Source organism: Furipterus horrens, unplaced genomic scaffold (assembly GCF_987537825.1).
Source record: "Furipterus horrens unplaced genomic scaffold, mFurHor1.1.pri manual_scaffold_12, whole genome shotgun sequence".
NCBI classification, from domain to species: Eukaryota; Metazoa; Chordata; class Mammalia; order Chiroptera; family Furipteridae; genus Furipterus; species Furipterus horrens.
Genome location: NW_028327182.1, coordinates 51,188,912 through 51,216,256, shown reverse-complemented (window position 1 = coordinate 51,216,256; position 27,345 = coordinate 51,188,912). Strand labels below are relative to the sequence as shown.

The 27,345-nt window shown below is 43.1% G+C and overlaps 1 protein-coding gene across 1 annotated transcript; it reads left to right on the top strand.

Annotated features, from left to right (window-relative positions):
• The first annotated feature begins 23,385 nt into the window (after positions 1 to 23,385).
• Positions 23,386 to 24,262, top strand: LOC149996187 (OTU domain-containing protein 6A-like). Its single transcript, XM_090258207.1, is given in 2 exon segments — positions 23,386 to 23,892; positions 23,894 to 24,262. Coding segments are annotated over 2 exon segments (876 nt in total).
• The last annotated feature ends 3,083 nt before the right edge of the window (positions 24,263 to 27,345 follow it).

Sequence of the window (27,345 nt, the reverse complement as noted above, 5' to 3'; positions counted from 1 at the left end):
GGCAACATTCAAAGACAAAGAGAGAATCCTAAAAGCAGCAAGAGAAAAACAACTAATAACATACAAGGGCGCTCCAATAAGGCTATCATCAGATTCTCAGCAGAAACACTACAAGCCAGAAGAGAATGGCAAAAAATATTCCAAGCAATGAAAAACAAAGACCTACAACCAAGAATACTCTACCCAGCAAGACTCTCATTCAAACTGGAAAGTGAAATAATGAGTTTCCAAGACAAAAGAAGGCTAAAAGAATACATCTCCACCAAACCAGCATTGCAAGAGATGCTAAAGAGTCTGCTTTAAGAAGATGAAGAAACAGAGAGGGATAGAGAGGAACACAAGTACAAAGGGGAAAAATGACAATGAATAAGTACCTATCGGTAATAACCTTAAATGTAAATGGATTAAATGCTCCAATCAAAAGACATAGGGTAGCTGAATGGATTAGAAAGCATGACCGACATATATGCTCTCTACAAGAGACCCACCTTAGAACAAATGATCTACACAGACTGAAAGTGAAGGGATGGAAAAAAGTATTTCAAGCAAATGGACATGAAAAAAAAGCTGGGGTAGCAATACTTGTATCAGACAAAACAGATTTCGCAGCAAATTCCATAAAAAGAGACAAAGAAGGGCATTTCATAATACATAAGGGAAAAATCCATCAAGAAGATATAACCCTTTTAAACATATATGCACCCAACTTAGGAGCACCCAAATATGTAAGAAAATTTTGAAAGACTTCAGGAAGGATATAGACAGCAACACACTCATAGTAGGGGACTTTAACACCTCATTGTCAACAGTGGACAGATCTTCGAAGCAAAGAAACACCAAAGATATTGAGGCATTGAACAACACTCTAGATCAAATGGACTTAGTCAATATTTATAGAACTTTTCACCCCAAAGAAACAAAATATACGTTCTTCTCAAGTGCACATGGAACATTTTCAAAGATAGACCACATGCTAGGACACAAAACAAGCATCTTCTCAGATCACAATGGCTTAAAATTGGAAATCAACCTCAAGGAAAAAACTCAAAAACATTCAAACTCATGGAGAATGAATAACATGCTATTAAATAATGAATGGGCTAACAATGACATCAAGGAAGAAATCAAAAAGTTTCTGGAAACTAATGATAACACACAACAATCCAAAACCTATGGGATACAGCGAAAGAAGTCCTGAGAGTTCTTAGCAATACAGGCCTACCAAAAAGCTAGAAGAATCTCTAATAAAAAATTTAACCCTACAGCTACGAGAACTAGAGGAAGAACAACAAGCAAAGCCCAGAGCGAGTAGAAGGAAGGAAATCATCAAGATCAGAGCACAATTAAATGACATAGAGGGTAAACTAAAAATTCGAAAGATCAACAAAAGTAGGAGCTGGTTCTTTGAAAAGATAAACAAAATTGACAAGCCTTTAACCAGGCTCATGAAGAAAAAAAGAGAGAGGACCCAAATAAATAAAATCAGAAACGAAAGGGGAGAAATATCAACCGATACCACAGAAATAAAAAGGATTGTAAGAAATTATTACGAACAACTGTATGGCAAGAAATTTGACAACCTAGAGGAAATGGACAAATTCCTGGAAACATAATCTGCCAAAACTGAATCAAGAAGAAGCAGAAAGCCTGAATAGACCAATAACAGTTAATGAACTTGAAGCAGTAATAAAAAAAAGTCCTGGTACATAAAAGCCCTTGACCGGATGGCTTCACAGGTGATTTCTACAAAACATTTAGGAAAGAACTAACTCCTATTCTCCTCAGACTATTCCAAAAAATCCAAGAAGAGGGAAGACTCCCAAACTCGTTCTATGAACCCAGTATTACCCTAATTCCAAAACCAGTTCAAGACACAACAAAGAAAGAAAACTACGGGCCAATATCGCTGATGAACATAGATTCTAAAATCCTCAACAAAATATTGGCAAACCGGATCCAGCAACACATTAGCAAGATCATACACCACAATCAAGTGGGATTCATCCCAGGGATGCAAGGATGGTTTAATATTCGCAAATCAATAAAGTTAATACACCACATAAACAAAATGAAAGACAAAAACCACATGATCATATCAATAGATGCAGAAAAAGCATTTGATAAAGTACAACACTTATTAATGATGAAAACTCTCTGCAAAATGGGAATAGAGGGACCATACCTCAACATAATTAAGGCTACACATGAGAAGCCTGAAGCCCACATCGTACTCAATGGACAAAAACTGAAAGCATTCCCCCTGAAATCAGGAACTAGACAAGGCTGTCCATTCTCTCCACTCCAATTCAACATAGTGCTGTAATTCCTAGCCACAGCAATCAGACAAGACAAAGAAATAAAAGGTATCCAAATTGGGAAAGTAGAAGTAAAACTATCATTATATACAGATGACATATAGTATACCTAGAAAACCCTATAAACTCCACTAAAAGACTACTCGATATAATAAGTGAATATGGCAAAATAGCAGGGTACAAAATAAATATACAGAAATCTAAGGCATTTCTTTACACCAACAATAAAATATCAGACAGCGACAAAAAAGAAAATACCATTTACTATAGCAACACACAAAAAAAATAAAGTACCTAGGAGTAAACTTAACCAAGGAGGTAAAAGACTTGTACTCAGAAAACTACGTAACACTGAAGAAAGAAATTAAGGAAGATACAAATAAATGGAAGGATATACCATGTTCATGGATGGGAAGAATCAATATCATTAAAATGCCCATACTACCCAAAGCAATTTATAAATTCAATGCAATCCCTATTAAAATACCTGCAACATATTTCACAGACTTAGAACAAATACTTCAAAAATTTATATGGAACCAAAAAGGAGACCGAAGAGCCACAGCAATTTTGAGGAAGAACACCGTAGGAGGAATCACAATACATGCTATCAAACTATACTACAAGGCCACGGTAATCAAAACAGTCTGCTACTGGCATAAGAACAGACATGTAGATCAATGGAACAGAATAGAGAACCCAGAAATACACTCAGGTCTATATGGTCAACTGATGTTTGACTAAGGGGAAAGGAACATCAAATGGAATTAAAGAGCCTCTTCAACAAATGGTGTTGGGAGAACTGGACAGGGACATGCAAAACAATGAAACTAGACCACCAACTTACACCATACACCAGAATAAACTCGAGATGGATCAGAGAGTTAAATGTAAGTCGTGACACCATAAAAGTCCTAGAGGAAAAAATAGGCAGGAAAATTTCAGCTATCCCACGTAGCAACATTTTCACTGATATATCTCCTAAGGCAAGGGAAATAAAGGAAAGAATAAACATGTGACTACATCAAACTAAAGAGTTTCTGCTCAGCAAAAGAAAACATCAGCAAGATGAAAAGGGAACCAACCATATGTGAAAATATATTTGCCAATGATATCTCAGACAAGGGATTGATCTCCAAAATTTATAAAGAACTTATATGTCTCAACACCAAGAAGACAGACAATCCAATTAAAAAATGGGCAAAGGACCTGAACAAACACTTCTTCAAAGAGGACATACGGAGGGTCCATAGACATATGAAAGAATGCTCAACATCACTAGCCATTAGAGGGATGCAAATAAAAACCACAATGAGATACCACCTCACACCAGTCAGAATGACCATCATCAACAAATCAACAAACAACTTGTGCTGGCGAGGATGCAGAGAAATGGGAACCCTGGTGCATTGCTGGTGGGAATGCAAACTGGTGCAACCACTATGGAAAACAGTTTGGAATTTCCTCCAAAAACTAAAAATGGAACTGCCTTTTCAACCAGCAATTCCATTGCTAGGATTATATCTGAAAAATCCTGAAACCCCTATTCAAAAGAACCTATGCATCCCTATGTTCATAGCAGCACTATTTACAATAGCCAAGTGCTGGAAACAACCTAAGTGCCCATCTGTAGATGAGTGGATCAAAAATCAGTGGTACATTTACACAATGGAGTACTATGTAGCAGAGAGAAGGAAGGAACTTCTACCATTTGCAACAACATGGATGGAACTAGAGAGAGTTATGCTTAGCAAAATAAGCCAGGCAACGAAAGAAGAATACCTTATGCTATCACGTATTACAGGTTACTAATGAACAACACAAATAAATGAGCAAAATTGAACCATAGGTATGTCAACAAGGAATGAACTAACAGTAACATGGGGGTGGCCGGAGGACGAGAAGGGTGTAAGAAGGGGAAGCGTCTAGTTAAAGAAAATGTACAAATGACCCACAGACATGGACAACTGGATGGGTACTGAATGTGGTAGAAGGGGGGGCCAGGGTGCAGGGAAGCAAAAGGTGAAAAAAGTGGTACAATTCTAATGGAAAAACAAAAATATTTTTAGTGTGGGAAAAAAAAATAAAGAATAGAAATGCAAGTTCAGTGAATATTAGAAGGACAAGGATTTTCCTTCACACTGTATATTTTTCTCCCTATCTGATCCCTCCAGAGTTTAGATTTCTAAAGAAGTAAGTAATGATATAAGTTTCTTTGCATAAAACTAATAAGACCAGTTGTTAATAGAGAGTTTTTTTTTTTGACCAAGACTTTGACTGGAATGTCATGCCTAAAGGAGACATGCTTGGGCTCTGCTTGTTACCAAAAAGCCCTGAGGAACTGGGAATGACTTTCGAACGTAATTAAAACCCACGAGATAAAAGGCCTGGTACCATGGTTGGTTGTGCGGTCCACAGCAATCTTTCCAGGGAGGGAATGAAAGTTGTTTTCCTGAAAGATGGCTAGGAGGGACCTTAAGACCCAATGAAAAACCAGAAGGACTTGGGAAAGACAGGTGTTTACAGGCAAGGCTGAATGCCAGGTATGTGGCTCAGCTTCTGTGCCCTGAAGGGCAGACTGAAGGTCACCCTAAATGTTCCTTGCGTAAGTTCCAGCAAAGCAGAACTAAAGATCATAAGTGATCATTTGCTGCTCTTGTTGTGTTTATGCAAATGAACAGGATAAATTAAAAATGGACTTAATGCAGTCCCTTTAATGACAAGGAGGGTAATCCTAGGGAGAAAAATCGCAATTCAAGGAGAATCACAATGCTCAGTGGTAGATTATAAAGTAGTGCAGCTAACCGTCTTTAAAGTTTCTTTTCATTTAAAGTTTGTTTTCATTTGAAAGTTAAACTAGGTCTGTAGTATCATCAAAGATGTTTAATTTACAGGCAAGAAGAATGTCAAATGCCTTGCAACTGGATGTCTTTCCGATAAGCCAGTCCTCTAGATTTAGAGACTTGTATGTGGGTTATGTTACATAAATTAACATGTGTTTTCTGTTTTCAAAGGGCATAAGCCTACGATCTCATTACCTGAGTGATTGTCTGTACATATAGGCCTCACTTAATCCTGTCTTCATCGCTGCCTCCTGAGACTCAGCGGTTTGGCTGAACTAAGTGGCTGGGTTGGTGAAGAATGGGGTGGTCTGTGGGCTTCACTTTAAAACTGGTTTCTTTTTTCTATCCTAATGACTTGAAAAGAAAGGGCCCAGAGGTCTGAGAGGGGGGAAACCTAAAATATTTCCCTCAGCCCAAACTAAGTATAATGGACAAAAAGGTTTTGGACAGGTGAGATGTGCCTGGCACACCTTCCTCCAAAGAAGCCCTTCTTTTTTCTAATGTGGGACATTGAAAAATTAATACCTTCCTTTTGTAATCTAGTGGTTATGGATTGAATGATGCCTTTTAACCCTTTTGCCAAATCTGTTGCCCCAGAATACAAGGATGCCAGCCTGTTAAACTAAGCACGCCGTTGTCCAGGGACAGCCAATCGACCTGGAGTGTGCACGATCCTTCCCCATGTGGGAAGGCCACCCTCCCCTCCACACCCCCACTCTTATTAGGGATTTCTGGACCCAACGGTAGGTAGGACGATGACCGTGTCCAGCTCGAAGCAGCTAGAGGAGCTTGAGACCTTCACCCATTGTCCTTTATAAGATTATAAAGGGTCTTAAGTCTGAGAGGGAGGGATTGTTATTTTTTATTGTTAAAATAATAATTAATTGTTTTTTAAAAAAGGATATATGAAAGGGTGAAGCAGGAGAGCCTGTATGTATGATGCATGGGCATGGAGTTTGGTGGGATTGCCTGGGGAAGGGGGTGCTGGTTCGAGGGGAGCAAAGGGGAGAAATTGGAACTATTGTAACAATATAATCAATAAACTATAATTTTAAAAAACGAGGAGAGGCTTAGAAACCTCTGGAACAGCTATAAATGTGCCAACATCCAAATCATATTGTTGCCCAAAGGTGAAGAGGAAGATCAAGAAATTGAAAAATTATGTGAAAAAATAATGAAGGAAAACTTCCCTAATTTCGGGAAGGAAATGGACATACAGGCCCAGGAAGGACAGAAAGTCTCAAAACAAACTAGACCCAGGGAGGACCACACCAAGACACATCATTATCAAAATACTAAAGGTTAAGGATAAAGAGAATCTTAAAAGCAGCAAGAGAGAAGAGGAGAATTACCTACAGAGGGGTCCTTATAAAATTGTCAGCTAATTTCTGAAAAGAAACTTTGCACGCAAGAAGGGACTAGCAAGAAGTAGTCAAAGTGGTAAAAAGCAAGGACCTACAACCAAGACTTCTCTATCCAGTAAAGCTATCATTTAGAATGGAAGGGTAGATAAAGTGTTTCCCGGACAATGTAAAGCTGAAGGAGTTCATTATCACCAGGCCATTATTATATGAAATGTTAAAGGAACTTATTTAAGAAAAAGATCAAAACTGTAAACATTAAAATGAAAACAGTATCACAACTATCAACAAAAGCTAGGGAATGGAAACAAAGGCAAACTAAGCAGACAACCAGAGGGAGAACAGAATCATAGGTATGGGGAGCATGTCGTGGAGGTCAGCTGGGAAGGGGTAGAGGGGAGATTGTTGTAGTACTTTGTGGTCGAGGGCGCGGAAGTAATTCCAGGAGAGAATAAGAGACAGTTGGAGGGCTGCCGCTCGCTCAGGCAGGATCAGCACTGAGCAGTGCAAGCACCTTCCTTTTATTGGATTTTGCAGGTATGCTAATGAACAGGGAGGGTCCAGGAATGAGCGAGCTCACAGGCAAATCCTGGGAATGATCACAATGTACTTGAAACTTACAACAGGAAGTTCAAAAGGTCAACTGAAGAAAACGCTTCCTGGCAAGTCTATATAGAATTCACAGACAGAAAAACAGGAAAACAGAAATCCAATCACTTACTCTTTTAAGGCTAAGAAACGGATGCACTGTTCAGAAAGCAATCAAGGTTAAACACCATTTGTACTCAGTTTTGTTTGATTTCCTTATCAACATCAAGGAAGATGGAGTACTCAGCAAGATTCTTTTTAAGCCACAGGATGTCTTTAAGATCCTGAGGCCTGAACAGTCAGAAACTGTTGGCACCAGCGAGTCCAGCTCGCTGCTTGGATCATTAAACACCTGGACCGAGAGACATGTAAACATACCTCAGATCAGAAGTCTTGACTCCCAGCCTCAGGAGAGGGAGGGAAATGGTGCAGGAATTAAGAAGCATAGTAGGAGCGTGGGGAATGGACAAGGGGATGTTGAGAAGGGCTTTATGCGCAACCCATGGCCATGCACTAAGGCAGGGGGGACTGCCGCAGGGAGGTGTGTTGCTGGGTGGAGGTGAGTAAAGAGAAAGGAAATTGGGAGAACTGTAACAGCATAATGAATAAAACATACACACACAAAAAGAAGCATAATTGGTAGTTACAAAATAGACAAGGGGATGTTAGGAATAGTAAAGTAAATGGAGAAGCCAAAGAACTATGCACTACCTATGGACATGAACTAAACAGGGGGTGGAGGGGTGGTTGCTGGATGGAAGGATGGTCCTGGGCATAATCAATGAAATATATTTAATAAAATCAGGACAGAGATTGCCTTTGTGGAAGAGGGTGGGTGTAGTGATAGGAGTTATGAGGGGGCTTCTGATATACTGGTAATATTCTATTTTCATTTGAGCAATAGTGATAATTCATTAATTTATATGCTTACGAATGCTGTCCTTTTCTGTAAAGTTTATTTTTATAAAATTTCTGATATGAAGACCTGAAAAATGTTTCAAATGGTCCTCATGAAGAGGATGCTGTTGTCCTTGACAACAAATTCAGTACAACTCAGGCTGTTTCTAAGTGTCAATGATGGATCATTGAGTTGTTTCCAGGACTCTTCTCTCTGCTGATATGGCTCAATTCCAGGATAAACTTGTAGAGAAAAATGTGTGTTCTGCAGACAGTCCTGAAAACATGGTGTTTCTGAATTTTCACTGGGTATTAACTGGGAGAGAAATGGGATCAGAGTCTAATAGGAACTTGGAGTACAGATACACTCTACTGCCAAGTTAGATCACACCTCAGGGTTTTAACTATTTAGTGAATTGGGAGGATTGGTGTCCCCATATGAAAGTCTAACAGGTAACTGAGTAAAAACCAATCTTCCTATCAGGAAGGTGAGGACAAGGTGAGATAGGTAATACTGTATTTCATTAATTACAAGATAAATATTTCTCCCCACATTTTAACATTTAAAAAATTAGGATGCATTTTACAGTTGATGTGTCATAGTTTGATTAGCTGTGTTTTTTCCTTCCAAAAATATGTGGTGACTTCCAGTCAAGATGGTAGCATAGGCAGACATGGCTCACTTCTTCACACGACCACATCAAAATAACAACAAAAATGTAGAACAACCATCACTCAGAACTGTCAGAAATCTAGTTGAATGGAAGTCTGGCAACTATGGAATTAAAGAAACCACATCCATCCACACTGGTAGGAGGAGCACATATGCAGAATGGGCTGGTCCCTCACTCACATGTGGTTGATAAAAATTTGGGAGGAATATTGTTACAGAAACAGGGGAGTCCAAAAACAAACCCAGAGTTTACGGCTGGGAGATAGGGAGCAGGAAGCAGCTTTCAGGATGCCCTTGCACGCCTAGAGCTAGTGGCAGGATACATTGTTGCAAAGATCCGCTTTACTTCCAAGGCTCGGGAAGATGGGAGGGATCTTGGACTGTGGGGTGGTATGGAAGAAGGAGACAGAGCCTAGGTAGGGTTCTGTGAATGGTCAGGACTGTTTGCAACACCCACTGCTTGAGAGGATGCAGTGAGGGAGGGAGAGGAGGCAGGGAAGAAGAGAGGAGCTGTGGACATTTTGGGCTGGCTCTGGCTCTAGGAGGCTCTCTCTCTCAGGCTCTCTCTGGCCCTCACGCCCTCACTCTCTGGCTCTGGTGTGCTCCCTCCATGTGGCTTGGAGGAGAAGGGGTCTCCAGACTCCTTTAAGAAGAGGCTCTTGCCATGCGGTTTTGAGAAGGAGAGGAGATCCACACAGTTTGCAGGAAGAAGGCAGTTTACAAGGAGGCTGAGAATCAAGGCGGTCCTGCATTGAGAGCTGGAGGGCACCACAGCACAGAAAGGACCTCCCCAATCAGAATTGAGTTATTGGCAGCTACTGGTAAAGCTGAACTGTGCCTAGGAAGTAGGGAAATGGTGTTTCTGACTTTCCTAAGACTGGCCAGGTCTGGGAGGGGGAGGCAGGACTATGTGTAAATAAACAAATCTTTTTCTTTTCACCAAACTCTGGTATTGAGAGTTATAATTCTGGCGGCGGGCAGTCGGGCCCCTAACTAAACACCCCGTGGGTTCTGTTTCAATCGGAGCAGCCCAAGGGTTCTGTTACAATATCTCAGGAGCAAGGAGTCCCGGCCCCACACCAGGCACCTCAACCCAGGGTTCCAGTGCCAGGAAGATAAGTCCCTGCAACTTCTGGCTGCAAAAACCAGCAGGGATTGAGTCGGTGGAAGAAACTGCTAGAGTTCCAAGCAGTTTCTCTTAAAGAACCCACAAACAGACTCACCTACTCAGACTCACTCCCTCTGAGCTCCAGCACCAAGGTAACAGCTTGAAAGGCACCACTGGTATACAGGGAGAAACTGAAGTGTCTGGTATCAAGGTGAGCAGAGGCCATTGTCCCTTTTCTAAACACCGCCCCCCACACAGAGCGGCATGCTGGTGATGTCGTATATTCACGATCTGCCAGAAACTACAGGGAATATATGTAATGGAACCTGGAGCTGGGCTATCTTGGCTTTGCTACCAAGCAGTGCTACCAAACCTGCTTCTGCCATTCATAAGCAGTGAGATTTGAGGTGAAACTTTTAACTCCTCAGTTTCCTTACCTTGAACCTGAGAATCATGGTACTTGGTACATACAGTTGTGAGGGTGAGCTCATGCTCAACATTCAAGAAGCTGTTCTTACCTGATCCAAATAAAAGCTCACACATATATTTATCTTTGAGTGGGTCCCAGGTCCAGGTCCTAAATATATGGCATTGCCACTGTCTTAATGTGAGACTATTTCAGAACCAAGCATGCCAGATGGTCAGGCCCAGAGCACAGAAACTGGCCAAAACCTGGGGCTTTTTAAGCAAGCACATCGGATAGAATAAAAGGTAAAAATTAAAAAGCTTGTGTGTCCAGAAGTTTTGTCAGTCGACCATCTGACACTGATTTTGAGTTACTTTAACACTGCAATTATTTGGTGCCATAAATGCTTTTGTGAGTCCTTGTCCTTAACATCCTTTTGTTTCCCTTCTAAGGAAACATTCAGCTTGTACTTCAGGAAAGAATTTTTGTCAGCACCTGGATAAAATGGTGTCAGCACCACGAGAGACCTGGAGAAGTTGGGAAAGTGACGTGACTAAGCCTGCAGTGAGAGAGTTGGAGGTAGCTGTGGTTGTAAGGTATCCACTCCTGCATTTCACTCAGACCAACTGGGCTAGACCCTCTGGGCTTGTCCTCAGTGCCCCTACCCTACCTGGAGCCAAGCCTGACAAAGCATGCCACTATGCACCTCAAGGTCTCTGGCCGGTGGGGAGGGCTTTGTAGGTTTGATCTTGGTTTTGCATGTGGCTGTGAACACACTGTGGATCCATAGGTCCACTGGGTCTCAACTTCCCTGATAGTACTAGCTACCTTATAACTGGACCTCTGCCTGCATTTCTTTGTTTAGTTAGCACTTCAGCTTACCATGGGGATGAACTCTGTCTCAAACCTCAGTTCATTTGCCTGTTGACCCTGAAACCCTCAACAGACCTAGCCAGTGGAGAAGAGCTTGACGGTGGTGGTGAAGGTGTCAATGTACTTATGCAGGAACCAAATCCTTTTCCTGTAAGTGCTGGCCCCCAATTGGACAACCACCCCCTACTCTGGAGGGTGGTGTCACTAGTTCACTAGTCTGTTAAAATATTCTGTGTAGATAGGAAGGGTTCCATGGTCATGATCAAGTACTGCACCATATCCTTGCCTGCTGTGCTGTAGAGATTAGTTGTTCCCATCCTCATATTAAGGGCTTTGAGATATCCTGTAGTGGAAAAACTTTCATTTCATTTGTTGGTCCATGGAACCCTCTTTTCAGGTCAATATTTCTTCACATTCTTCAGAAACAGTATTGCACAGGTCCAGCCACCTTGTGATAGCTGTCAGCTGCTTTAACTCATGACTGCATTCCACCCCAGATGGCATCTTCTTGTGTACTGATTCTTCCTGAAAGTGAACATGAGCTTATCTCATTATGACCCACCCTTGCCTGGCCCATTTTCCTAGTCTCAATCCCACTCATCCCTGGCTTCTACCGTGTTCCAATTTGCCTAGTAGCTGAGCCATTGTAGGGCATATTGGCCACAACTATCTTCACTGCCCCCACCCAGAGGGTGCAGCCAACCTCAAACCTGGGAGCCCATTGAACAGCAATCTCCTTGCTTCTTCCTGCTTCCCTCCTGTCCAGTTCCACATACTGTGTACCTGGACATCTACTTGGGACACTCTGGGCCTGGGATTACCTTCTATTAAGAGCTGATTCAGCACAGCCTCATTCCTGATTCAGAAGATTACAGCCCTGGCTATTCTGGCTGGCATTCTGACAACATATTATTCTATTTATTTCTTAAATCCAAACAAGTTTGTGAACCATGGCCCTTGAATCTACACCTGTTTTTCCTCCAAGCTTTTCCTCTTCACACCCTCAGATGCTCAAGCTTTAGACAAGTCTCTCCCACCTAGCAGCTCCGTTCCCAGCAGAGATGACACTGCAGGAAGGAAGGGGATGCTTTACTACAGGGCTGGGTGCTATTTAGTCCCAGTGGGTCCTGCCCGGCTATATTGTGTTTCTGCCTCTGCTTTGTGATATTTTCCTCTCTCTGCATTGATCAGCACTAAACAGGAGTCTCTGCTTTGAATCCATTCCACCATCTCTGGCTTCTAGAACCCATTGCTTGCTATTTAACCTTTAGTAAAACCTGTTCTCAGCACAGCATCTCATCAGTGCAGTTATGTTAAGTTAGGATCAACTGAACACCCCCAAGATGGGAGAGAGTTTTATGGCCAGGGTCACCTGCTAGGAAAACGTGAAATTGGGAAATTATGGAATCTAATAAGCAATCTCACACAACTTAAGGCTGAGAAATAGCCATTATTACTGCACTCTCCCCTTCAACATCGAGGAGTGCATATTCCCTCGATGTGACTTATCACTGGTGATGTTAATCATTTTTCTTCCTTCCTTCCGTCCTTCCTTCCTTCCTTTCTCTCTTCCTTCCTTTCTTTCTTTTAAGTATATTTTATTGATTATATTGTTACAATAGTGCCAATTTTTTCCCCTTTGCTACCCTCCACCCAGCACCTCCCTCCCCCAGAAACCCCACACACACATCCATGCACATGGTTCGTACATACAAGCTCTCACTCTTCGTCCTTTCATATATTTTTCTTTTTTTTAAATAAATAAATGATTAATTATTTTAATAATAAAAAATAACAATCCTCCTCAGTTTTTCTGGAGTTCCTTGTAGTTTCCCTGGAGTTCTTGGTAGTTTCCACTGAGCTCATTGAGCTTCTCCATAATCCATGTTTTGAATTCCATATCTAATAGTTTGCTCCCCTCTATTTCATTTAGCACTCTTTCTGGGGATTTTACCTTTCCTTTTGATGGGGGGTTGTTTCTCTGTCTCCCCATTTTTGTGACTCCTGTTGTTTGTTGGTGCTTCTTAGAATGATCTGCACTTCCTGGATCTGCCTCTGGTGGTGTCAGATCATCTACCAGTCTGGCCCTAGGCAGCCTGTTGGAGACTTCCAGGGACCTACTGCCTTTGTCTGGCTTCTTTAGTTGTTAATCTATTCAATCTGTGATTAGCTGTCAGGCTTAAGGACTGTGGGTGTGGCAGCTTAATTCCTGTAGGCAGGGCTTTTGCTTCCCCTCAGGCTGACGCCACTTGGAGGGGAATGGTCTGCCTGCAGTGTAGGGATGAGTCAGCATTGGGACCTGGTCTGCTGCTCTCCTAGTTCTCCCTTCAAAGCCACCACGCCAAACTCTCCCCAAGTGTCTCCAGTCCTCTCTGCCTTCCCTCTGCTTGAGCCCAGGGTAAGTGGGGGCCAAAATATTTTCATATGTGATCCACTTAAGAGCTCTTTTTCTCCTGCTGTTTCTCTCTGGCTAGCAAGAAACCCTGTAGCTTTTCACTTTTCACAGCTGGATACTATTTTACTTTCCACTCTGTTGCTGTAGGCTGGGAAGCGTAATGAGGGATTTAGACCCTGCCCTTCTCAGGGGAAACCCCTGGCTGCTGAGCTGTTTTTCAGTCCCTTCAGCTGCCACCTGTGGGAGCCCAGCCAGCCATTCCACGTCTCCGCACTCCCTACCGGTCACGTTGTGATGTAGCGGCCTTTTCTGTCTCTCCGTGGTTATAAGACTTCTCTCCAGCTAGTGTTCGGTTGGTTATTCCAGATGATTTCTCCAAAATTAAGTTGTAAATCCAGACTAGTCCTGGGAGGAGGTTAGTGTAGCTTCCACTTACTCCTCCGCCATCTTGGATCCCTTTCTTTCTTTCTTTTTTCCTTCCTTCCTTCCTTTCTTTCTTTCTTTCTTCCTTCTTTCCTTCCTTCCTTCCTTTTGTTCTTTCTTTCTTCTTCCTACTTATTTACTTACTTATTTATTATATATTGGTTTTGGGTGTACAGCTTAGTGGTTGGTAATGTTAATCATGATCACTTGGCTAAGTGGTTTATGCCAGGTTTCTGCACTGTAAAGTTACTATGTTTCCTTTTATAATTAATAACTATATTGGTGGACATACTTTAAGACTATGTAAATATCCTATTTATTCTCAAACATTCACCCATTAGTTTTAGTATCCATTTGTGAATCTTGCCTATCAACAGTTACTACTGTAATGTTCTTTGTTTTTTTAAGTATATTTTATTAATTATGTTGTTACAGTAGTTCCAGTATTTTCTCCTTTGCTTCTCTCTGCCCAGTACCGTACTTCCCTCCAGCAATCCCACTGCCCTTAGTTTATGTCCATGGGTCATGCATATAAGTTCTTTGGCTTCACCGTTTCCTATATTATTCTTAACATCCCCCTGCCTATTTTATACCAACCGGTTATGCTTCTTAGTCCCTGCACCATTTCCCCATTTCTCCCCATATCCCCTCCCTTCTGATAACCCTCCAAATGATCCTGTTTGCCATTTCATATAATAATGGCTTGGTGATGATGAACTCCTTTAGCTTCACCTTGTCTGGGAAGCACTACATCTGCCCTTCCATTCCAAATGATAGCCTTGCTAGATAGAGTAATCCTAGTTGTAGGTTGTCTTTCATCACATTGAATACTGCTTGCCAGTTCCTTCCTCCCTGCAAAGTGTCCTCTGAGAAATCATCTGATAGTCCTACAGGCATACCCCTGTAGGCAACTCTCTGCCTCTCTCTTGCTGCCCCCAGGACTCTGTCTTTATCTCTCACCTTTAGCATCTCAATCATGATGCATCCTGGTGTGGTCCCCTCTGGGTCCAGCTCTCCCAGGACCCTCCGTGCTTCCTGGATCTGTATGTTCACCTCCTTTGCAAAATTTGGGAAGTTTTCCTCATTTTCTTCAAGTCTTTCTTCCTCATTCTGCACTGGCTGACTGTTTTTTTCATCCTTATGTTCCAAATCATTGATTTGAACCCCAGTTTCCTTCCCTTCACCATTGGTTTTGTGTGGATTTTCTTCATTTCCGTTAGCATAGCCTTCACTTCTCTCTTATGCATTTGCTATACTGAAGCATATCTTGTCAAGCCTGTGAGCATCTTTATCACCAGTGTTTTGAATTCTGCATCTGTTAGGTTGTGTATCTCCTCATCTGTTAGGTTGGCTATCTCCTCATCGCTTAGTTCTCCCACTGGAACCATGATCCGTTCCCCCTTTTGGACCATACTTCTCTGTCTCCTCATTCTGACAGGCTCCTGTGTTTGTTTGCCTCCACATCCCAGGTAGAGCTGTGGCTCCTGTTATGTTGTAAGGGGTGGAGCCTTAGGGATTCGTCAGACAGGGTGACCTGTTTCACCACGTTGTGGCTCTGTATGTGGGGGAGGGGTCCAAGAGGGAACAATGCCACTTGCCCAGCACTCCCCCACCCTTTTTTTGAGGCACCTCTCCCACTTCCACACCGGACTGGCACCCCTCTAGCTGCTTCCTGGTCATCGTTTCCAGTGTGGGTGAGTCTGCGGACGTTCTAGGACACTGGGGGCCCTTTAAACAAGCGGACTCTGCTGAGACTGGCAGTTTCTGCCTCCACCCCAACCCCTACTGGTCTGCATAGTGAGAAGCAATGAGGCTTGATTTTCCCCAGTTCTGGGACCACGAGCTGCAATGTCCAGTGAGGAACTGGGAACGCTCCCCAGGTGTCCTTCTTGACCTTTTAAAACATGTGACTGCGCTTTCTGCCGGCCTGCCTCTCTGCCTCGGCACTGCTCCTCCTACCTGTCTGGATGAGTATTTCTTATCTATATATTTGTTTGCTGGACTTCCATGCAGTTTGATTTTCTGGTACTTATGGTTGTTTCTAGTTTTGAGGTAGTTATATTGTTACAGAAACTGGGGAGTCCAAAAACAAACTCCAGAGTTTGCGGCTGGGAGATAGGCAAAAGGAAGAAGCTTTCAGGATGCCTTTGCGTGCCTGGGGCTAGTGACTGGAAACTTTGTTGCACAAAGATCCGCTTTGAAACTTCCAAGTCTCAGGAAGATGGGAGAGGTCTTGGACTGTGGGATGGTAGGAAGGAGCCTACAGAGCCTGTGTAGGGTTCTGTGAATGGTCAGAACTGCTTGCAACTCCCACTGCATCAGAGGACATAGTCAGGGATATATAAGCAGCTGCGGACATTTTAGCTGGCGTGCTCCCTCATGTGGCTTGGAGGAGCGAGTCTCTCCAGGCTGCTTTAAGGGAGGCATCCAGGCTGCTTTAAGAAGTGCTCCCTCCATGTGGTTTGGAGGAGGGGGCCTCCAGGCTGCTTTAAGAAGAGGCTCTTTCCATGCGGTTTTGAGAAGGAGAGGAGATCCATGCAGTTTGCAGGAAGAAGGCAGTTTACAAGGAGGCTGAGAATCAAGGCGGTTCTGCATTGAGAGCTGGAGGGCACCACAGCACAGAAAGGACCTCCCCAATCAGAATTGAGTTATTGGCAGCTACTGGTAAAGCTGAACTGTGCCTAGGAAGTAGGGAAATGGTGTTTCTGACTTTCCTAAGACTGGCCAGGTCTGGAAGGGGGAGGCAGAACTATGTGCAAATAATTCTTTTTCTTTTCACCAAACTCTGGTATTGAGAGTTATAATTCTGGCGTCAGGCAATCAGGCTTTTAACTAAAGAGCCCGTGGGTTCTGTTTCAGTTGGAGCAGCCCAGGGATTCTGTTACAGTATTCCTTCTTAGTTGTGGAGGGAGATGCAGCGTGTCTATCTACACCTCCATTTTGGCCGGAAGTCCCTACTGTAATGTTCTTAATGGTGATTTTCTATTTCTCTGATTTCCTTCACACTTATTAATGGAATTATTTTGTAAGATGGAACTGTCTCTTCTTCTTCCTTTAATTATATCAGGATGGACTCATAGATATTTATTTTATTCTAGCTATTATGCTACAATTTTGTTGTTGAAATTTCCCTCCGAATTTTGAAGGCTTTGCTCCATTATCCTTTAGATTTAGTATTGCTATTAGAAGTTTAATCCTATTCTGACTTGATCTTTTGTATGAGACCTGTTTGTTCTCTTTTAGGATGTTCTGAAATTTCACAATATTGTGCTTTTGTGTTTATCTTTTTAGCATGTATTTTTATTGGGCATTTCATAAACCCTTTCAAGCTGGAAATTCATGTGTTCTGGGAAGTGTTCATGTTTTATTTATCTTATAATTTACCCTCTCTACTTTTTCTTTCCTTTTCTTTTTTTTCCTTTTGTATTTCTGGAGTACCCATTACTTTGATACCAATCTCCTAGTTTTCTTATATTTTAATCTTTTTTTTTTTACCATTAATCTTTGTTTTACTTTTTAGGAGATTTTATTTCTTCTGTAGCTCCCAACTTTGTACTGGAGTTTTCAGTGTAGATTTCCAAGAGCTCTTTCTTGTTTTCTAAATATTTTTATAGTAATCTTGCCTCATGGATGTGATATATCTTCTCTGATTTCTAAGGATTTGTTGTTAGCAGAAAGTTTTCTTTTGCTTCCTGCAATAACCTTTCTTTCTTGTGAGTCCTCTTTTTATCCCGTTTGTTTTTGTCTCTCTTTCATGTTGGAGGCTTTTTCTCAGATATACTGTTATCCTTTCTTTTCTGTTCATATCTGAGTAAAGCATTGAACAGGATAGTCACACTGTGCCAAGCATTATCCATAGCCCCTTGAAAAAAAAAGTGCACCTCTACAGGAGAGAAATCCAGCATTTATGCCGTTATCACGAGATCAAACTTCATTTCACTACTAAAGAGATATGAAGATGTTGTGTAATGTGGAGAACCTCACCTGTGTGTCTTGCCAAAAATGTCTATGTGAATCTTATCATGCCTTTAAATTTAACTTCCAGTTTATGGGATTTACAAGAGTCATGGAGACAAGTTAATGGCACCACAAGGAAACGATAAGACAAATCATATGTGAGACCCCTCTTCAGTTAAATGGCCTGATCCCTTCAAAAAGTCAACATTATAAGGAAAACAAAAGAAAGAGCACTAATTCTAGGAAGGACAATAAAGGGACAGAATGACCAAATACAATGACATTCTTGGACTAGTGGGGAAATTTAAATATGGATTCAATATTAGAATATATTAATTATTTTAAATTTTCTTAGGTGGGATAGGGATTTGGGCTATGTATAATAAGGTTCATATTCCTTGGTTAGAGATACAGAAATATGTAAGAGTGAAATATCAATATCTGTAACTTATTTTCAAATGGTTCTGAAAAACAATATATATGTGTGTGTATATACAAAGACATATAAAGATAAAGCAAATATTATAAGATGTTAACCATTGTAGAAATTAAGAGGTTGATATGTGGGTGTTCATTGTACTATTTTTTCCTTTTTTCCTATTGGTTTACATTTTCCCATAATAAAAATGTAGGTGGAAAAAGAGGAAGATACCAAAATCTACTAGAAAGTTGAGTGGGTATATGGCAAGACTCATCAGTTGGTGAGCCAACTATTTCATCGGGGGATACCTTCAAATATCAGTCGTATGTCTTCTCTCCAACTACTCAGAATTGCTAGAGAGATGCTCCCTGTCCCAGTCTGGGGTATGTAAACCTCACTGCTAACACATGGGAGCCAATTGGGGAAGGGATCTGAGCAGCCTCACCAGTCAGTTCACAAACTTTTCACTGAATTCTCCTGTTTTCATAGATTCCTCACCTCATACTCAACTGGGCAATACCTCTAAAGAATAAAGTGATGGTATTTGGCCAGGGAGCAGGGAGGCAGTTGCTTGGCCTGAGTAAAATAGCAAAGGCATCTGAGGTCTGTCTCTTCATACAGTCTTTCTACCAGTTTTGTTTTCAGCCCCATTTTGGAGCTCCATGGTGTTCCAGGTCCTTAGATCTCCTGGCATTGGTGCAGAAGGGCTTATCACTGTGAGGCTGTACAGAGCATGGTCTGGGCCACACATCAGTGGAGATTCAATTCTTCCGTATGACCAGGCAAAGTTATTTAAACTCTCTTTGCTTCATCTAAAATCAGGGTACAAACTCTGGCACTGTTGGGGATTATATGAATTAAGACATTAAGACACCTTCAAAACTTTGACCAGTGCCTGGCACAGAGTAAGTCCTTTGAACTATATGCACACACCAACCCCTAGCCAAGTTAGGTTTCTACTTTCTCTGGTCTGTGAGGTCACTTTTCATCTTCCATAATTTTATTGCTATCTCAAGCCTGCTACTCTCCCTTCTGCTTTCTCTGTCCATGTAGGGTTTGGCCTCCTTTTTTAAAAAATCCTTCACTGTCCCTCTAGATCAGTGATTTTCAACCTTTTTCATCTCATGGCACACATAAGCTAATTAATAAAATTCTATGGCACATCAAAAAATATTTTATTTTTTGCCGATCTGACAAAAAAAAACAGGTATTATGTTGACTCATTCACACTGCAGAGCTATTGTTGTGTTGCCTTTTGTCATTTTTTAAAATTTGAGAATCTAAGGGAAAAGAGGTCAGTGCCCCTGACTAAATTGCCAGATATTTAGTTTCAAAAAGTCTTGTGGCACACCAGTTGAAAATCACTGCTTTACATGTATATGTGCATTACACAGCATTAAATCACTGGTCTCAATGACTTTCTTTCCTTGTCCCTCCTAAAGACCCCCTTGAGGTAGTATATTCCTCATGTTTTAGCCTGAACTCACTGGGGTATCACAGGCAGAGCCTGGGAGTGAATGTCCAGCTTCTCCATCAGGTATGGAAGGAACCAGCTTCTAAGGGAATATCTACAAAATGCCTGAGAAATGCCCCAGGATGAACCTGCTGGTTGTATGTTTCATGAGCTTCTTTTTGAAACTTCCTGAGTCATCACCACTGGCTGAGGGGAAGGAAGGGCTGATGGTGGTGCCTCCTCAAATCTTGTGTAAGAACCTTGTGACCCATGGCTGTGTCAGAACAAAACAGCTGGCAGACTTCTTGTGGCCACTACCCAGAGCTCTTGATTCAGAGGGATCATCTGGTCAGTCTAGAGAACTGATGATCTTCTTTTCAAAGTGGTTGAAAGGGTACCTTTGCAAATGACTCGCTTGAAGGGTTTAGAATGCTGGTTTAAAAGAATGAATTCCTTCCCCAGGTAGGAATAGGCCCGTGCCATTTTGTGATCCTTGGTTCTGCCTGGGTCATGATATTGTCCTTTTACACTCAGAAAAGGTGCCACTCAAAGTGTAGGATACAACTGAGGACAAAGTGGTTTTCCAGCTTAAGACTAAAGCTACCTACGTTCTGGCTTGTCCCTTGAAAGTTAGCACTCTCTGTTAAACAGTAATAAAAAGTTTGGGCTGCTTATTTTCCATCTACCATTCTCCATCCCACTCTGGATTCATTCTCTAAACTTGTCTACTGTGCTTTGTGCCCTGGGAAGCCAAACTCTGATGGTGACACTGGCTGAGATGGGAGGAGGGTGGGAGGAAGAAGAGGCCCAATTATTAATTCCCTACCCAAGTGCCTGGAGAAGGTGGCAGTCCCACACAACCAGATCTTCCCTCCTGAGCCTAATTTCTGTGTACAGTAGGCCTTGCTGTTTGATCAATGAAAGAAATGTGGCCCACATTCATTACAGCCTTGAGCAAAGTTGTGAAGTTCCAACCCTTTCCTTTTTGGTAGCACCTCCATATTTCTTTGAGCTGTTTTAAACTTTTAGCTTTGCTTGATTAACAAAACCTATCCTGTAAAGATCTTGAGAACTCATTCACATTAAAGTGCAAATAACTCCCTGTGCCCTTCTCCCAGGGATATATTCTTTTAAAACCTGAAGTCCAAGGGATGCATCTATAATTGCAGAATCTCAGAGAAGAATGGAACTGAGTGTAGGATTCAATTCCCAGTCTTTTGAAATCATTCCTTTACTCAACTTACTGACTTTTGTAAGAGGAGGGTGCATTTAAAGTTCTTAAAGAAGGTACTAAGTCTGGGCTTTCAGGTCCTCAAAAGTGCTTTGGGATAGGGACTGGGGTGAGGAGAAGACTAGAATAGAGATTATAACTGTGATAGAGAGGAGGCTGGAGACTAAGTGTCTAGAGTTTCAGAATTTGTAAGAGCAGTCTTGGGCCCTGCATTCCCACCGCCTCCACCCTCTCACCGGTCATGGCACCAGAACAAGTCCTTGAGAGACATTCTAAAGGGCTTATGTATTGAGCTTCTAAAAAGATTTATATACATTTTAAAGAGACAGAGAAAAAGATTTTTACAAAATTTCTAAAGTAAATACTCTAAGAAAAGGGAGAAGAAATTTCTCCCTTTATTTTCAGCAGGAAGAATTAAGCCTCTTATTTCAAATTTGTATTTGTGTTTACAGGCCCAAGAGGTGGCAGCAAAGGTTGGCATCTCTTCCTTCTGTTCACTCAGGAACTCTACCATCTTGATCCAGGCCCTGAGACAAGAGAATGAATAATCTTGTCATTCACTTTGATTTCCTAAGTATTATAGGAAAGCTAGGACTGGAGCTTCTGGAAGGGAGTGGCACCCCAACTTTGTGAGTCATGTTGGTTCTAAAGAAAGTATAAGTCTTGCTTGAGGTTCACCACATCTGAAGTTGGCACTGGGGAACTTGAGGACAAGAAGGAAAGGCAAGGTTGTGGATACCCACATGTTGAGGATGGGGTCTGGTCCACTTTCAAGGACAAAACTAGCCCCAGCCCCAGGAGGTGAGTATAGAACTGTGAAAGTGGGTAACTGAAAACCAAAACTCAACTCCCTGTGGTGGTTACTTTCACCAAAATATGATTCCAACCAAAAGGGAAGGAGAAAAATATTCAAAGTCAGTGAATCAGAAAAGCACAAACTCAACCTCATATTCAAAGGGGGTAATCAGATCTCCAAAGTAGAGCAGTTCTTACTGTACACAGTATTTCAAAGAAATAGCTAAGTGTCGCTGGTTCGATCTTCCAGTCAGGGCACATCAGAGAAGGAAAACTCTGACTCCAAAAAACCTCCGCTGCCTTGCGGCATACCTCTTCAGGGGAAAGGCTAAGGGAGTAAACCCCGACAGAAAATCCGGAGCCGGAGTCCCTAAGGCGGTTTGACGTTGTAGTCAACACCGGCAACTCCTGCGGCGCACCTGAAGCCAAGCTGTATTGACTCCGTCTTTCCCTTGGACCCTTCAGCTGCGAAGAGAGGGGGGGTCTGCTGCATGGGCAACAGCAGACCCTCCATATCACCCTGCCCAGGCTCTGTAGCTTCAGCTTCACTGGAGAGGACACTCCAGCGTCATCGCAAGATGTCAATTCAACACGGGAGGAGACAGATACCGTGTCACTCCCGAGTCGGACTGCACAGCCATTCTCGGCGGTGCAGATAGACTCTTAAGAAGCTACACCATCGTCTCTCTCTCGAGACGGACAGCTGCCGATTTCAAAGAAAAAAAAACTGATACCCCTTGGGTAAGGAGAGAACCATTTTAAAAACAAAACAAGATAAAAATCATGACTTATTTTTTCCTAAGGTACCTTGTGTTGTATCTCTGTAATATACATATATACATACATACATACATGTGTGTGTATATGCTTGTGTATATGTATATTTCTGAGCAGAAGAGGAGGACAGAAGCCATCCCATTGGCCCCCGCTTCTCACTTCCATATCCCTGGAGGGCTGTGACCTGCCTCACTGGGGCAGGGAGGAGGGGCAAGGGCTAAGGCTGTCTTCAAGGACTGCCTTCTCATTTTGTTGGCAGCAGGAAAGGGGAGTGGAATTCCCAGTGCAAAGGGCTAGCCTTGACCTGTTGGCATTTTTGCTCTCTCAAGGGCAAAGGTAGCTCTCTTATGGTCTTCAGGGAAGTTTCTGAAAATAGATGGGGTCCCACCCTGCCTCCAGAGCCATCAGTGTCAGGTTGTAAGCAAAAATAAGGACAGGAACCCTGGAGTGGGAAAGACCAGGCCACTCCCTGCCAAAGTAGAGCATCTTTGCCTTTTCCTGGGCACTGGCTCTGGGCCCTGTGCCTGCTCTCACTGGCCATCTCTTTGGGTTCAATCTTTCCAAGGACCCTGCACCATATTCCACCCACATGTACCAGCCCTTCTGTACTCAGTCCCCACTTAGTACCCCTCTGTTACCTAAACTAAAAGAACAGTTGGCCAAGAAAATAGACATACAAGTCCAGGAAGTCCAGAGAGTACCAAATAAGCGAGACCCAAAGGGGACCACACCAAGACACATCATAATTAAAATGCTAAAGGTGGCTGATGGTGCGCCGCTAGTCTGGTGGTTAGAGCCGTTAGTCTCAACCGTTTCCAGAACTTTTGCCATCTGTGAACGTTGGTGTTTGGTGCCTGCCATTCGTCACCATGGACGAAGATTTGCTGTGTGAGCAGGAGCGGATGGAACGCCGCCACCTCCGCGAGAAAAGAGAGCTGCAGGACCGCATCCAGAGCATGAAGAACGCGGTGGCAAAGGGCGACAAGAAGAAAAGAAAGCAGTTGTTCCTAGACGTGGCCCGCCTTGAGACCGAATTGGAGCAGAAGCATCGGCAGGAGATGGAGAATTTCCAGCAGATTTTACCTGACAGCGGCAAATTCGATTTCCTCTCTGAGGAGCTGGCCAAGATGAATCTGGAGAGCCAGCCTCCCCGCCTCTGGAAGGCACAGAAAAGGCGCGAAAGAAGGGCGGTGCAAGAGAGAGAACGCCAGGAGATGGCGGCGTGGGCCAGCGCAGATTCCCTGGCCGCCTACGTCCGTGAGGAGGAGAAGCTAGCGGTCATCCTTGAGGCCAGAAATCTGGAGATGAAGAAGATGCCAGCAGACAGCCACTGCATGTACCGCGCCATCCTAGACCAGCTGACGGTCTCCATGACCGACCGTGGAGTCCCTGCTGAGCCGCACCGCCAACTACATGAAGAATGACCTCGACGAATTCCTGCCGTTCTTCAGCGACCCCGAGACCGGCGACCCCTACAACGCCGACGACTTCGTCAGCTACTGCGACAACATCGTGCACAACGCGGCGTGGGGAGGCCAGCTGGAGCTGAGGGCTCTGTCGCACGTCCTGCGCGCCCCCATCGAGGTCATCCAGATCGAGGCGCCCGTCTTGGTCGTCGGGGAGTACACCGAGAAGTCGCTCATCCTCGTCTACATGCACTACGTCTGCAGCTCGGGGGAGCACTACAGCTCCGTGAAGCCGCTCGAGGAGGGCGCCGTTGGGGGCGCCACCGCGCGTTTCTTCTAGGCCTCCGCGGTCGCCGGTGCCGTCGTTCCCGCCGTCCCGCTGCTGGTCCCGGCGCCTCTGACCGTCGCTGGAGCCGCTGCCGCCGGAGTCGGGGCCGGAGCCGGAACGCCGCCGTGTCTAAGTAGGCTCCGCTTTTCCTTGGGTTTTCTCTGCCTTTTCTCCCTTTTACTCAAAAGTAATCACCCCCGCTCCGCCTTTCGACCTTCGTCATTCTTCCCTCTCTCTCTCCTTCTCTTCCTTCGCGGGATCTGTATGGTACCATAATTGGGGGGAGTCTTTGAAAACTTCCAACGACATCGTGCCCTTAAGGGTCTTTGCTCCCCTCCCTGAGGAGAATTGGTTGTGTTACAAGTAAACGGGGGGGGGGGGGGTAAAAATGAAAGCCTGGTTTGATCCGTTCTTAACTTGAGAGAAACTCTGTTTAGGTTGGCATATTCGGATAGTCTGGGAATATGTTGGATAACCTGGGTAAACTTGGCGTCTATGTACTTGTTGAGGAGAGCTCCTTTAGTATTTTCTTTTCATAGAAACTGCTGCGGGCGCAGATTAATTTTATTTGTTTAGGAATTTGCCGAGCTTTAATAGGATTTGTTAAATTTAGAACTGAAATGTAAGTGTTAAGCTAAACTGTAAGTCATAGTGTTAAGTTTAGAACTTAGATGTAAGTGTTAAGCTAAGCTAAGGAATAGTGTTGAGTTTAGAACTTAGATGTAAGTGTTAAGCTAAGCTAAGGAATAGTGTTGAGTTTGGAACTTAGATGTAAGTCTTAAGCTAAGGAATAGTGTTAAGTTTAGAACTTAAATGTTAAGTGTTAAACTGGGCTAAGGAATAGTGTTTAGAACTTAAGTGCTAAATTTATACATAAATGCAAACTGATAAGCTAGGTAAGGTTTATTCTAAGATGTGAGATCTCAATGTGATTCCCTTTAGGAAAGATAACGTACAGATAATGACTTTTCAAGTAGTTGTTCCGTTCTGTTATATATCTACGATTGGCGTGAGGTTAAAAAAATTGTGAGCAATATAATAAGCAAACGAATAGTAAAAGTGACATGGTTTTCAGTAAACAACTAAGAAATTCCTGTCTTCAGATCCTGTGTTTTCAGTGAGAAAAGTGCTTTAAAAATTCTTTGTACCCCCCAAATGTTCTAAGATTAAAAGTTGTGCAGTTTGTTTAAAAATAAAAGCAGTTTAGAGATCCAAGATGGCGGAGGAGTAAGTGGAAGCTACACTAACCTCCTCCCAGGACCAGTCTGGATTTACAACTTAATTTTGGAGAAATCATCTGGAATAACCAACGGAACACTAGCTGGAAAGAAGTCTTATAACCACGGAGAGACAGAAAAGGCCGCTACATCACAACGTGACCGGTAGGGAGTGCGGAGACGCGGAAGGGCTGGCTGGGCTCACACGGGTGGCTGCTGAAGGGACTGAGAAACAGCTCAGCAGCTGGGGATTCCCCCTGAGAAGGGCAGGGTCTAAACCCCCAGCTGGGCTTCCCAGCCTACAGCGACAGAGTGGAAAGTAAAATAGTATCAGCTGTGAAAAGCGAAAAGCCACAGGCTTTCTTGCTAGCCGGAGAGAAACAGCAGGAGAAAAAGAGCTCTTAAGTGGATCACATACGAAAATATTTTGGCCACCACTTACCCTGGGCTCAAGCAGAGGGAAGGCAGAGAGGACTGGAGACACTTGGGGAGAATTTGGCACGGTGGCTTTGAGGGGAGAACTGGAGGAGCAGCTGACTGGGTCCCAGTGCTGACTCATCCCCAGTACTGCGGGTAGACCATTCCCCTCCAAGTGGCGTCACCCTGAGGGGAAGCAAAAGCCCTGCCTACAGGAATTAAGCTGCCACACCCACAGTCCTTAAGCCTGACAGCTAATCACAGATTGAATAGATTAACAATCAAAGAAGACAGACAACAGCAGTAGATCCCTGGAAGTCTCCAACAGGCTGCCTAGGGCCAGACTGGTACATGATCTGACGCCACCAGAGGCAGATCCAGGAAGTGCAGATCATTCCAAGAAGCACCAACAAACAATAGGAGTCAAAAAAATGGGGAGACAGAGAAACAACCTCCCATCAAAAGGAAAGGTAGAATCCCCAGAAAGAGTGCTAAATGAAATAGAGGGGAGCGAACTATCAGATATGGAATTCAAAACATGGATTATGGAGAAGCTGAATGAGCTCAGCGGAAACTTCAAAGAACTCCAGAAAAACTACAAGGAACTCACAGAAAATTACGTGAGCATGAAAAAGGACATAGAAGCTATCAATAAGAGCCAGGAGGAAATGAAAAATACGATCTCTGAATTGAAGAACACAGTAGAAGGAATTAAAAGCAGGCTAGAGGAAGCAGAAGATCGGATCAGCGAGCTGGAGGACAACCTACACAAAAACTCCCAGACAATGCAACAAAATGAAAAAAGACTGAACAAGACTGAAGAGGTTCTAAGACAGCTGCAGGACAACATGAAACGTAATAATATCCGTATCATAGGAATTCCAGAAGGAGAAGAAGAAGAGCAAGGGATAGAAAACCTCTTTGAAAAACTAATGACAGAAAACTTTCCTAACATGACGAGAGAAAGAGTCACGCAAGTCCAGGAAGCACAGAGGGTCCCAATGAAGATGAACCCCAACAGGCCCACCTCAAGACACATCATAATTAAAATGGCAACATTCAAAGACAAAGAGAGGATCCTAAAAGCAGCAAGAGAAAAACAACTAATAACATACAAGGGTACTCCAATAAGGCTATCATCAGATTTCTCAGCAGAAACACTACAAGCCAGAAGGGAATGGCAAAAAGTATTCCAAGCAATGAAAAACAAAGGCCTACAACCTAGAATACTATACCCAGCAAAGCTCTCATTCAAAATGGAGGGTGAAATAAGGAGCTTCCAAGACAAAAGAAGGCTAAAAGAATACATCTCCACCAAACCAGCAATGCAAGAGATGCTAAAAGGTCTGCTCTAAGAAGATAAAGAAACAGAGAGAGACAGAGAAGAACACGAGTACAAAGGGGAAAAATGACAGTGAATAAGTACTTATCGGTAATAACCTTAAATGTAAATGGATTAAA